The sequence below is a fragment of the Blennius ocellaris genome, assembly GCF_963422515.1.
Source record: "Blennius ocellaris genome assembly, chromosome: 4".
NCBI lineage: Eukaryota > Metazoa > Chordata > Actinopteri > Blenniiformes > Blenniidae > Blennius > Blennius ocellaris.
In genome coordinates this window covers 23,877,776-23,891,915 of record NC_137653.1, presented here as the reverse complement: position 1 = coordinate 23,891,915, position 14,140 = coordinate 23,877,776, and the positions used below count along the sequence as shown (strand labels likewise).

At 40.6% G+C, this 14,140-nt stretch overlaps 1 protein-coding gene across 1 annotated transcript in view; it reads right to left on the bottom strand.

Annotated features, from left to right (window-relative positions):
* Positions 1-13,122, bottom strand: part of cntn6 (contactin 6) — a gene marked incomplete at both ends in the record, with an annotated part of 83,428 nt that extends 70,306 nt beyond the window's left edge. The window contains 4 exons of the mRNA XM_080494425.1: positions 3,274-3,369; positions 5,519-5,694; positions 6,341-6,464; positions 13,062-13,122. Of these exons, the coding sequence (XP_080350551.1) occupies positions 3,274-3,369; positions 5,519-5,694; positions 6,341-6,464; positions 13,062-13,122 (457 nt within the window). The remainder of the gene's footprint in view (positions 1-3,273; positions 3,370-5,518; positions 5,695-6,340; positions 6,465-13,061) is intronic.
* Between the last annotated feature and the right edge of the window lie 1,018 nt (positions 13,123-14,140).

Sequence of the window (14,140 nt, the reverse complement as noted above, 5' to 3'; positions counted from 1 at the left end):
TGAATTATATTACAGACATGGCTTGTGTTGATTTACTCTCACTTCTTCCTTGATTCTTGCAAAATCAGTTTATTTCTGAGCCAGTCTGAAGATACACAGAAATTGTTTTACAGTTTTAAAGGGTTGAACTAGTGAACAAATCTCTGAGTCAGAGTCTAAAATTAAAGGAGAAATTGAGTATCTTCATGAAAATAAACACAAAACATTATGTCCATGTATCATTTGTGACAAATTAATGAGCCATATTACATCCATTACACCTTCAAATCAATTATATTAATAATTTGGGTGCAAGGGACTAAAACCAAGATGGAAGCCAAACTGGTGGCGAACAAGTAGGAAAATATTGGGGCATTTTGCGGTTATGTGCTCTAAGCAGACCAATCAAAGGTGGACATGTTTGGCCGCAGTCGCAGCAGACATGTTTGGCCCTGAACAAAAACAGCTTTTTCAGGAGAAGGAGCTCAAACGGGCTGAAGCAACGCTGGAGGAAATGTCCTGGTTTGGGGTTGCCTCACTGCCTCGGGGCTCAGGCATGCTCGCAGTCATTGATTCGACTATGAACTCCACATCATAGTAAAGAGTTGCTTGAAGTGAAACGTGAGGCCATCTGTGAAGAATCTGAAGAAGCTGAAGAAGGAGTGGCTTTTCAAAAACAAGCGTGACTTTCTGAACACAAAGAAATCCACCAGAAAAGGTTTCAATAGTGGAAAATCTAGAATTAAGAAATGTCCTATTCAAAATCTAGGAGAGAAAGACATTGACATTTTATAGATGGATTTAAACTTGGCAGTATCTGCAAGGAAAGCCTTCAAAAATTAGAACATTTTAATTATTTTATGCACAAAAATCTGAGTTGTGCAAAATAATGAGGTAATTTCGGCTAAAGAGGCGAACACTCGAACCCAATGCCAAGGATGTGCCTAATTACTTTAAAGAAGATCTCATCTTTTTCCTGTTATTAGGTATAACTCAGTTGCTTCTTGAGCTATGCAAGAAACTACAGGCATTTCAATGAAGTGCCATTCACTCGGATTGTTTCTCACAGTCCCGAGGTGTTTCCTCCGATTTTTTATTTGACTCAATCACTTTGCGGTCTAATTATCCAATTTAAAGCTGTTTGAAGGCTTTGGACTGAATACCACAGAGGGGAGCTGGGAAGCAAGAAAAGAGGTTTCGCGGAAACGTATGACAAATAATTAGACTTGGACTGATTTAATGCCAAGAGGAGATGACAACACATCATCAACCTACACGAAGGCTGGACCTTGACAGAATCCACTGCATAGTGTGCAACAATGCAGGTCAACCTCTTCCTTCTTAGTACGAGCTAATATATCCATGGTCGATTTCTGGCTGGACTTTGTAAGACCAAGTTGTCTTGATTATTTGAGGTGGTTTCAGTCTGACGGTATTAGTTATGACCCACTTGTTTGTGACACGTTGCTGCACGTAATTGTTCAGCCTATAAATGCACCGATTTCACTTTTTAAAAGGATGAGTACAAGTACAAGTACAAGTACAAGTACTAAACTTACACCACTTGCTGATACCGAATAAAGATATGAGTACATATTAAATTAAGCCTAATTCATACTCGCAATGTAAACAGTATGTTAAGGCCATGCATTGCCGAAACTCTTTAGCATGTAGCATGTAGCATGTAGGAAGACCCGCAGTAAAATCCTCCTCTTCGACCTCCCCTGCCCTACATGAGGGGCAAATACTCAGCCAGCTGAAGCGCTGAAGCTCTACAAAACAGAAACTCGCTCCTCTTACCCATAGTAATATTTATACCTTACAAAACGTTCCTTTAAATGTAATATTTCTATTATTGTAAATATGTGTGGGTAGCATAGTTTATAGAACACAAATCAACAGTGTGAGAAAACAATAAAGATGGTTACACGCAGGGAGGAGAAAAAGACAGGAGCGAGAAAAGCCTGCATTGACTCCAGAATGAACTTGACTGTATTAGACACATGACATTCTGCAGTCAACCTCTTTGACTGGGCAGACGGTAAAAAGTCCCACTCCTTTCCTTGAGGGATAACAGTGAATTAAAATCATTACAAGGGAAGTCAGGGCAGAAACTGACAGACCTTTCATGATTAGGGACTATCAGAGTGGGTCTGTTGAAGAGCTGCAGTCTCACAGCAACAGAGGACTTACAGGCACACAATCTTATGTGTTCTGACAGAGTTTAATGCTCAGCACTGCTCCCCGCATTAGGCCAGCTACCTATTGATTCCTGGGAGAAGCTTCAGATGAGTCCTTTTCTACAGGGCGTAACAATGCGTTTCTCAAGTGGCTCATCAACAAGCGGTTAAGTTATGACGTCTTTTAAACCTTGTGGTAGTCAAGAAATAAAAAAGCAACATATTCTGCCATTTTTCAATCCTAAAACACCTCAAGCCAGCATTATCGTGCTTCACAAATCCCATCAACTGTGTGACTATGCTTAAGAGGAAATAAAGAGATGGTGGATTGTAAAAAGGGGGAGGGGGGGGGGGTGCGGGGGGGGCGGGGGGCAAATTGCTAAAGTGCAGTGTCCCACGTGGCCAGCGGATCCAGCTGGAGACAGAAGAAAAGTGGAGAGCGGCTAGCGTGCTGGCGTGAAATTGTGCTGGTGGGCACCGAACGGCAGCGGGAGCGCGGACCACTTTGAGGGTCCGCTAATCAGTAGCACACAGACACATGAGCCGACTCGCAGCTGTGCCACAGGATAAACGCTCCCGCGGCCACAGCAGCCACCAGCAGCCTTTATTACCCAAACTGATAACCTGGCCACATCCACTAGAGAGGCCGGGGAGGGGCGGGGCGGGCGGGGGGGGGGGGGGGTTGAGGAAGTGAAGTGAAGCACAGAAGACTTCAGCAGAAGATGACAGCATGGTCACAGATCATATGGGCGAGAAAAGTGAGCTCAAGGTTAAGAAGCGTGAGCCTATGACTATAGATGAAGGCATTGGTCTGGCGAGGTACAGTTGTGGCTGAGCATTAACAAAAAAGTTCTCTGACAGATAAATGGGAAGTGAGACAGTGTTGTCAGTTTGAAAATGAGAAGCATTAGAGAGAGAGAGAGAGAGAGAGAGAGAGAGGGGGGGAGGGAAAGAGAGAGTGAGAAGAGGTGGGGAGCTACAAAAACAAAAGAGACACCGCGGTGTAACAGGGAGATAATAAGCAGCCGAGTGAGGAACAATAAAGATTGCTGAGGCAAGCAGGAGTGTGAGACTACAGCAGACAATGCAGGAGAGTTAGGACAGAGCGGCATACCTCCATAATGGGGCGGCGGGCCACAGAGCAGAACCACGGCCTGACCCTCTCTCACCGACACCGTGTTCCTCGGCTTTTTGCTGAAGTTCTGCAGAACTATTGAAAGAGGAAATAAAGCATCCGAGTTCTCAGTGTTTGACAGCAGTGACAACTTTTACCTGGAGGTGACATCTAGGGAAGGGCTTTTCATCCTGTAGAGTACTTCCCTGACACTGCCTTCACAAGCCAGAACCAACATACTACCCCCTTAGTCTCCTAAATTACCACCCCCACTCTGGGTAATATTGCAAGGCACCGCGACGGATCAGGCAAAGGAGAGTGCACCAAAAACACCCCCCTCGCCAATTGAGCTTTAGAGATTACTTTCACCTTTAATTAAATGCCGCTGAGCTGCATGAGAGAATAAACAGCAGGAAGACATATCAATCCCAACGTCTGAGAAATACCACCAAGTCACAGGAGGGGATCAAGCAAATATCAGCAGTGGTGAAATCAGTGCTCAACTGATTAAAAAATGTCTCTCAACTTGCCCCATGGTGAAACTGAGACATGCAGGCTTCATTCCTTTATGCATTATGTTACAGCTGGGGACTTGTGTAAGACAGCTAATACATTTTCAGTCACAGACAAAATCAAGCAAAATACCTGCCGAGGTTTGAATATCGGAGTTTTGTGTTGAACGTTTGATTAAATTCTGGACGGTAAAACTCCCCTGCTTCAGCATTTGAAGGCATCGAGATGAATGAGAGAATTATGGACCAATCAGAGGCCGCCTTTCAAAAGTTATTTCCATGTGGTATAAATTGACCAATCAAATTGGAAGTCTGTTGCCTGTTGTGTACTCAAGCCCATAATTTAAACAAAATTCGACAGTGACAAGTAGTGATGGCCATGGTCACCAACATGGTCAGAAATGTGTGTGTAATGCACACACATTTTTGACACCTTTGAACAACCCGTCCGCTATTTTTGGGTGGGCTGTCTTTACTGAAAATTGACTGTCAAAGTGACGGCTGGACGGCTGGATGGCTCGCTGCCTCAAACCATGCTGTCAACGATAAAACTACCCAGTCCCAGGAGAATATAAACTGTGGGTCATGACACTCTGGAGGCAAACATTGTTGTTATCTTCCATTTACTTGTATATATGCAGAAGAACCAAATTTCAGAATAGTTCTGTTTTCCCTGTTTCTACAGAGATGGAGCGTTTTCAAAAACGTTCACCTTGGAAGCCGTTTTCAAAAAGGTCTGTGTTTTCAGTGTCTCCATTTTCACTTAAATTGTTCTTGTCTAAATGGGGCTCCAGTCTTAAAGTGACTATGAACATGTACCCGGAAAATGAATAAAGTCCAGCAAGTGGTTCTTCAGGTATCAAGTCAATAAGAAATTGTGAGGTTGTTCTGATAATCCTTCAACTCGTGGTTTTAGGCAGCGAGCTGTCCAGCCGTCATTTGGACAGTCAATTTTCAGAAAAGATGGCCAAATAAATAGAGGACGTGTTGCTCAAAGACATCTAAAATATGTATATAATGGCCATCGCCATTTGTCACCTTGTAATTTTGCCTGAATTAATCTTTTTTGGCAAAATATAGCGAATTATTGGCTGGTGTGCACAACCACAACTGACTTCCGGTTTGTATTACGTCCAGTAACGAACAACGTGATTGGTCAATTGATACCATGTGGGATATACCTTTTAAAAGGTATATCCCAATCCCAATCTCTGATTGGTTTGTAATTCTCTGACTCATCCTGATGCCTTCAAATGTTAAAGCAGAGAGGAGGATTTTCCTTTCCAAGATACTGAGGAAATATATATGCATAATCCACACGGGTAGTATTCATTATATGGACCTATGATCAATCACATTTTTCACTTCAGAAATTAAATGAGAAAAGTTTGCTGTTTTGTTGCCAAGAGAGTCATTTAAAACTCTGATGAAGTCTTTTACATTGTTTTTTAAAAGAATGTTTATCACTTGAATGGGGCAGGCGATGCCCTCTGTTGGCCATATCAGTTTTGACAGGAACAGCTGAGAAATGAATCCACATTACACGATTGGTTACAGTGGGTGTGACAGGTTTAGATCAACTATTGTGGCATGGAAGCTGTACATATTTCTGCATCCCTGGCTTGAAAGGTTGTAATCAAAGCAGCCATTCATAATATCAGGACAAGTCAAGGGTGCAAACAATTGAATCTGTAACAATACATTGGAACAAGACAGCGTGAACATTTACTCACATGCAAACTGGACTTTGGCCTCTCTGCTCACCACCGTCCCGAATGTGTTGGCAGCGATACACTGATACACTCCTCCATGATGGATGACGTGAGGGTTGCTGATCAACAGGTTTCCCTCCACCAGACTGTAGTTCACATCTGAGTCTGTATTCATGTCCTTCCCATCCACTTTCCACCTACAGCGAAGCAAATAAAAGTCCCCATTTTTACCACAGGGTCAATTTACAATAATGGGCAGATGTACAAGCTGCATTTAAATTAAGAATGCTACATGTGATCAAAGTATGACTGATACATTTATTAAGAGCGAGCCGGAGCCTGTGGCGACACACAGTGAGATCGAGAGTTTGGTCCTGCAGTCTACCGTCTAAAATACACACACCGCACTGCGTAGATAGACGCTACATACTGATCTATGCATACTGTTTACGCAGTAGTATCCCAGAGCCTTCATGGCTCTTGGTGGTGTTGCGTAGCATCGATGCAGAGGCTATGTGGAGGTGGTTTGTGGCCTAATTCATACTCCATATTGTCTGCATATGGAGTAAGAATTGGGCTTTATGGAATTTAATAAGTGTTTGTATCAGTACTCGCTATCAGTCGCTAAAGGTTAGTACTCTGACTTGAACTTGTCTATTAAAAAAGTGGTGTACATGCATCTGTATGGTTAAATAGTTCAACAATCAGAATAAGTGAAAAATATATATTTTTTTAAAGATATGAATCTTAGCTTCATTAGATGCATGCAGTGTTATGTGATATTTGCACCGTTTCATGCTATGCACTGTCATCTTAAGATATAAAACAGCAGCAGCTACTTACCTATAATGTGGAGGTGGATTCCCCTTCGCTTTGCAATTAATAAACACCTGCTTGTCACCGGTGCTCATAGGGAAAATGCTGTCACTGGGTTCCTGGGTGAAGACAGGGCCATGGCGTGTATTCTCTGTTTTAAAACAATCAAAACAAAAATCACTGTAGCAGGTGATAGTAAAGTAATTTGAAACAAAAGCACTCAAAGCTAAAATGTAGGTAAACTCTACACTCACTATAATTAGCTGTCAACACAGCTCTCCAAGTAGATTGTGCATTTAATGAAGCCTCTTGTGCACGTCATGAGGCGGATAATACATTATGATGATAGAGCAATTAACAAACGCCAACCCTGTAGCATGCTGGCAAACCAGCTTATTTCATGCGATCTAGGCCAAAGCAATCTGGCAATGACTGTGACCAATTTCCCCCACATTTTGGGAATGTAGGATGGAATGTAAGTGAGTACGAACACTGCAAATACAAGTAAGGTTTGCATGGTTTAAAATGAACTTTTGTAAACTTATATAGAGTTCTAAAGAAAAGTATTGCTTGCTGTTGGCTTTGATGATATGTTGTCCCATTATTTATTATAGTCATCTGTTACTTTACTGTTGCTTAAAATGGTACAGATTAAATGCAAAACCCTTTCTGGAACAAAAATGCCAAAACGATACAAATTCATTGAAATGTCTGCTTCATGTAAATGGGGCCTAATTTAAACCCCATTTATAGAAAATATACAAAACTGGTACAAAACTGTTGAGATCCTTTTAGTGCTACAACATCAACCTAAGGTCATTCAGCTTGGATTCCACTTGAGGTTGGTCAAGAGCATGATTAGAGTTTGGACAGGCATACATCTCTTTATATGGCATCTTGTAATTCAAACTGTGTGTCAGGACAAAAACCAATCTGAGAAGTCCAAGAAAGCCTCAGTAGGCGATAAAACTGTGGACGCTGGGCATAGATCATGACGAGGGTATAAAACCATGTCTAAAGCTCTGAGGGTTCCCTGAGGCTCAGTGGCCTCAATAAAGTGAAGTTGAGTTTCAAACTACCAGGAGCCCACTGACACTCAGGTGTCTAGACAACGTCAGAAAGTGATCAATTTGTAGGATCATGTTTTCAATCAGCGCTTAATTTTCTTGACTTCACAATAAAGAAACGAGACAGGACTTCCTTGTAAAGAAAGTTAAATAATGCTTTTTTCAAATTTAACTTCAGTGGCTCTGAGCATCAGAGTTGTGTAAACAGAAACCCCAAAAAACAATGAAAGTTTTACATTTTCACTTGAGATCGTTGCCGTCTAAACCTTACTCTACACTGTAAGCAAATGCTGCAAATGTACAGCCATTTTCCAGCAGTAATAGACTGTATTAATTTAATACAGTTTTGTACCATAGTTTGCAATGCATTGTGGGCTGTTCAATGTGAAACAACAGCTCACAGGCCTTCAACATTATGTTAATGTGATAAATTACAGTAAACTGCAGTATTTCTTAATTGGTGTGTGCCCAACTCACAGCAATATGTTGATGTGTGGTTTATTTTTATTTCACCTTTTTATGGTTGATTTAACACTGCTGTTCCTTTAAAGGAGTGAGTGAGTTCACTTGTCACATTGTCACAACCAAGTAAGGCAGAAGAGATTCAGAACTGTGGTCAAGAGCAGAGTCAAGCTCTCGGTTTTCAAAATAAAGCACATTTTGAAATGATAGGGTTTCCGTTTAGTTTTTCGAACATGGACTGATTAGAAACTCGTGTTATGGGAAACATGATTCAACACGGATATGGAATCTGGAAACCGGGAGTTATTAAGCTTAAATAAATTATTTTCTTTCATAAATATGTGAATATTATTAAAAACAACCAATACAAGTTTATGGAAGCAGTTTTATTGTTGACACTGGCCGTTTAAATTAACATTTGTGTGATTCCTTTGTGAATTGTATCTTGATTATTTATTATTATTTATTTCTCTGTAGCCGACAGAACACTGTTAATTTTGAAAGTTGAGATTTTAAATAATGCTGAGTCACTGTATTATGCCAGTCGATAGCAAACTGTGGAATTTTAAAGTAACCCCAGAATGTTTCTGGAAATTAATAAGCTGTAGTCAAATCAAAATCACTGTATATTGGTGGCGTCTCTGCTGCCAGCACTTTACCGTTATTTTAAAGAGAAATTCTTTACAATGTATGATAACCATGGAAAGGCTTCAGGGGAGGTCTCTGGATTCACGTACATATTCAACCACGATCAGACTTGTAGTTTGCTACTAAAAAAAAAGTTGGCATGTGTGGTTTAAAACAACTTCTGCTATTAAAAATGAGCTGGAGAACAGATAAGCAACTCAAGAAACCTTTGAAAAGAAAGCTGTGAAGTGGCTCCACCAAAGTAAAAACACAGCACCGACCCAAAACATCTGAACCAAGCAACCGCCACGATGTGACAGGCCTCAGAACTGCTGTCTCAACCACTAACCCGAGACATACCTGCAGCAGTCTAAATCTTTAAAAATACTCCTGGTGATGTCTGAACCAGTAGAATACTTCATACAGCTCACCCCACAAGGTTGTTACGGAAGAAATGCCACTTGTATTTCATAATATATGAGTTACATATCAAAAATAGATGTCCAATACCTTTAAGGTTAATAATAAAATGCTGGAGTTGATTCAAAGCAGAATAAAATCAGGCAACTGCTTCTTCCTACTTTGGTCTCAACCAAGAGAACTCCCCTCCAAGCATGAAACTGCTCCAAACCATATACCGCGTTTATAGACACGGTTGATAGACAGTTTCCCCATTTCATCCTGCGAAGCTTGACAAGATCTGTCAAGCAGACAGAGATAAACTGCCCAAATCTTAGTGTGCAATGCCTGCACAGACAACCCCCCCCCCCAAAAAAAAAAAAAAATTAAATTTTATATATATATATATATATATATATATATATATATGTGTGTGTGTGTGTGTGTGTGTGTGTGTGTGTGTGTGTGTGTGTGTGTGACAATGGAAATACTGCCAGTAGAGTGTATCCATATTACTCATTTATTGAAGTATTCCGATCCATATTACTGTTATGCGGATCGGAATACTTTAATAAATGAGATTATTTGATTAACTTGATTAACTAACTCTTTTTAGATTATTTATATTTTGCCTTTATAATGATGATCGAACATGTTAGTTTCACAGATTTTTATATATATTCAGATCTAAATATAATATCTGGAACTTGCCAAAGTTCATGTTTGATATTTTAATAGTAAGTTCACTGGTGTGTGCTTTAAAGAGGTTGTACTTAATTCACTCAGTCATAGGTGTACTTTAAGCGTAACAAAAGGACCAAATCAGAGTGTAGTTTCTATTTTCCCTTTAAGAGCCAGGTGCAACTGCACTTTGGTGCATTGTTATTATTATGAGGGCCATTTAGCCAAGCAGTAGAAATTTTACTGAAAATGGCTTTAAGGCAAAATATTAGCAAATACACAGAGCTGGGGTCTTTGATGTAATAGAATAGTAAAAATGGCTACTGAGGTAGGTAGGTGCATTCTATAAAAAAAAAAAAAAAACGGCACTTATTTCTCTAAAATCTAAATTCAAGCAGATGTAAAAGGATTTTTCTTTTATTGAACCACTTAGAGAATTTTTTTCTTTGCATTGGTCCCATCGGGTTCATTGTGAACATTACGTCCACATGGTGGAGCAGTGCCGAGGGAGCTGCTGGGATCAAGTGCCTTACTCAGAGGCCTACAGTGGGAGTTAAACATGCAAACCCCTGAAGACATTCGAGACAATTTTGACCCAATCTGGACTCAATTGCTTGTTGTAATCAGAAGCCTGAATTTATCTTAGTCAACAACAATCTGTTTTTGTCATCGGCCAATGATTATAGTCTCAAACTATCACAAAATCACAGTTGCCTTTGAAAAGTAAGGCCAAAATGTAAAAAGTAAAAAAAAATAAAAAAAATGGATGTCACTACTTCCTGAAGCAGTTAACTATAATGTGAACCGTCCAAAGCTGTGTTGCATGTCAAAAGTGATTAGAAAGATTAACAAGTAGCCTCAGCGAGATGATTGAGTTATGTCTTCATTTCCTCATTATTCCAACACGAGTGAGATAATCTGGTTAAGGTGTTTCTGTGAGAGGACAGATGACCTGCTCTGGTTTGAATGTAATTAGTAGACAGGCGAGAAAGCCTGCTGTCCGTGTGTGTGTGTGTGTGTGTGTGTGTGTGTGTGTGTGTGTGTGTGTGTGTGTGTGTGTGTCTGCTCTGTCAAGCTTGTTGTTTTGCTTTGCAGCCAAACTATCAATACACGGGAGTAATTAACCAATGTTGCACTAATTACTCCTGTGAAATCCTACGTTTCTTCAATAGATGCACACTCACACACACTCACACACACTCACACACACGCTCACACATGCCCCACCCCGCTCCCCCGTCCTCCAACACCTCCGCATGCTCTTGAAAAATGGTTCATTTTTCTTCTACCTTCTGCACACTTGAGAGGATGAAATGTGTATTATTCTTTTTCCTGGGTGTCTCTAACCTTGACTAGGACAAAGCGAGTACTCCCTCCCACCACATCATCATCACCATCACCATCATCGTCATCATCATCACTATCCTAATGAGAGTGGGAGTCTTTGCCTCAGGTAAGGGCCTTGTTTTCCCCAGCCTCCAAGGGAGGGGCTTCATTTTTTTTTTCTCACCCTGGTTGTGGTGTCCTTTAAATTAAACAAATTAATGAACCTTTAATAGCCGCGCTGTTTCACCTGGGAACTGATGGAGGGAAGAGAAGGCCTGCCCTGTAAACACACCGACCGGACTGACCACTAGCCCACGCAAACACACACGTACACAAATTCCGTTTAATTACGTTTCACAGGACTAAGCTAACATGCGGTGAGTCCTCCTGCTCTACTGCACGATAAACCCCAGTAGAAAATGCTGACTGCAGACGAGATGCTAAATCAATGAAAATGGACACATAAAAAAACTAAACAAAACAATACAACAGACCCCACTCCATATGCTGTATAAATTTAAATATATTTGTTTGATGACTTGTAAACGCTTGGCTTGAGTCGAGTACATAATACATCTCTCAGTTGTGACCGAGGACATTAAATCTTCTATGCTGCACAGGAATATAAACCTGAAGCCAGGGAGTGTTTTTTTGTTGTTGTTGTTTTTTTTTTTAAATGTCCTTGGCTGTAACTCAGGCAGGTATTTGGGAAATTCCAAAGTATGATGTTATTCTGCTTCACCTCAGCACTCCTGGGACTACATTGTCCAGCACAGAGAGGAGAATGAGTGTGGATTTTTTTTTTTTTTCCACTCCTTCCTTTACAGTGCTTGGACACATTTCATCTTAGTGGCAGCAGCTGAACATAAAGCAAGTAAATTGCATAATAAAACAGGCAAGGCATGAAAAACAAGTGGCAGTGAGGACTCTTCGATAAGCTCGTCCTTTCTTGGGTGGAACAGTGTGTCGTGGTTGGAGTCAAGAGGTTGCAGATTACAAGAGTCGATCCAGACACGGACTACTTTAGCTTGAACGATTTCAAGTGAAAATGACAAACTTCTGTTGCGTTTTGGGAGTCGGTTTACACGACAGGGCTTAGAGCCACAGAAAAAGCACATTTTTGTAAACAGCTTCCAAGATGAAACTTGAAGAAAATGCTCTAACATTTCTACAAAGATACAAAAATAGAAAATACAGCGCTATACATCACAAAAATATCTTTATAATCATTTGAATATATCTATCTATCTATCTATCTATCTATCTATCTATCTATCTATCTATCTATCATCTATCTATCTATCTATCTATCCTGTACACACACACACACACACACACACACACACACACACACACACACACACACACACACACACACACACATATATATATTTATATATACACATACATGTATATGAAAATATATACACAAAAAGTTAATAATTTATATTCAGGTTTCTGCCTAAGTCGACATATATATAGTTGTATGCATATCTACATAAACACATATATCCAGTTGAACAAGTCTGAATGGGGGTAGAAAATGTTACTGCTGCGCAGTGCGGCTGTAATAAATCCATCTTTTGCACAGATGTGCACGAAGACACAGCGATAGGATGTGGTGACAACAACAGTGTGGCTTCTACACTTAATCATAATGTAATAATCCCCTTGGAGAAAAAACATTTTTTCCACATTGATCCATCATATTGCAGTGCTTTGGGGCCCTGATGGGGGTCAAGGGTCATGCTCAGGGATCCACGGTAGTGGCCTGTCTGCAGTGAGAATCACTGTTGTCCAAATAAATGTTTGTGTGCTCGCCACTGTTAAAGTGTAAAGTGTATTGCTCTCTACGCTGTGTGGTTTCATGACAAAAACAAACAACACTCACGAGTGGCCCAAAACGACATTGTTTTCAGTGTTTCTGCCGTTGTTGTCAGAGCGGACATTTTCAGAACGTTGCCAAGTGAACTTGAAACGCACAAACGATGTATTTTCACTTGAAACACTGACGAGGCCATGAGATGACTCCTTTTAACTAGTAGAAGCTGCACAGCTAAACTCAAAGTCTTCATATTTGACTGCCTCTTATACATTTTGTGTGAGCCAAACATGCATGAGCCACAGCGTCCCCGTGAGCCATGTATCAGGTGTCAGGGAAAGGCGACTTTGGCTTGGCATCTCACCGGCGAGGCACGCTTTGAGTGACAGGAGGGTTAACAGTTCCCATGGCAACAACATCTTCATTTCCCAAGGTCAAAGAGTGTGCTTCTTCTCATCCACTTGCACGGGGAGCAGCGGGTATTTTCACAGGCTCCTTCGCGTGGCTCTGGAAAAGGGAAGAAAAAAAGGAGGGCAAGTCAGAAGCGTGGAGATGAGAGGATATGGCATGAACCCTTCGCTGGGGAGCGGGAACTTTTCTTTTGAAATTGAAAGGGGGGGAAAAACGGCAAGTCAATGAGAAGTGGCGAGCCGATAATTAATTCAACCGAATAAGCAGAGCCAAAGTGCCATGCCAAAGGGCCAGCTGATATTTACTGTATGCATATTGTTGCTACATAATCTCCCAGATGCAAGTCGAAGTAAAAAAGCAACAGAATAAAAGAAGAAAAACTGTCTCTGCAGCAGCGACAGATGTGTGGAGCATCTTGCCAAAGTTAATGTTTGTAAACGAAATGTACATATTGATTCACAAAATGTGTGATGTGTTAAGAGTGTATGAAAAGGAGCACAGAATGAATGAAGATCGATGATGTTTACTTTAGAAGGAGAAGAGAAGAAGCTCTCAACATTTGGCCAGACCCTGCCAATTAATACTACAATGAATTCTACTGTGACAATGAGTGAGGGAGCTTTTGCTTTGGCAGGCGTTGCTAAATTCAAGGGGTATTTCAAGGGACTTTTAGGCACTGTAGGACTTTTTTTTGGCACTGTATGTTAGCAGTCAGCTTCATTTTTACATCAAAACATCTCATTTATATGAGATTTGCAAGCTGACAGATTTACATTAGCCCACTACATGAACACCTGATATCTATCTGAAGTCTGAAATGAACTGACAGATGCCTGTTTCATACACACATCTGGATTGGGAAAAATCTGCGCCATTGTTTCGCAAATGTTGTAATGGCATTTAGAATTGAAACAATTACTTCTGATTTCAACTGCATGTTTATCAGAAAGCAGATTCACATGAGATCTTTTTTCACGATCGCAGCAATGGAAGATATCTGAAACAAAAATGGAATAACAACACATGTTCACT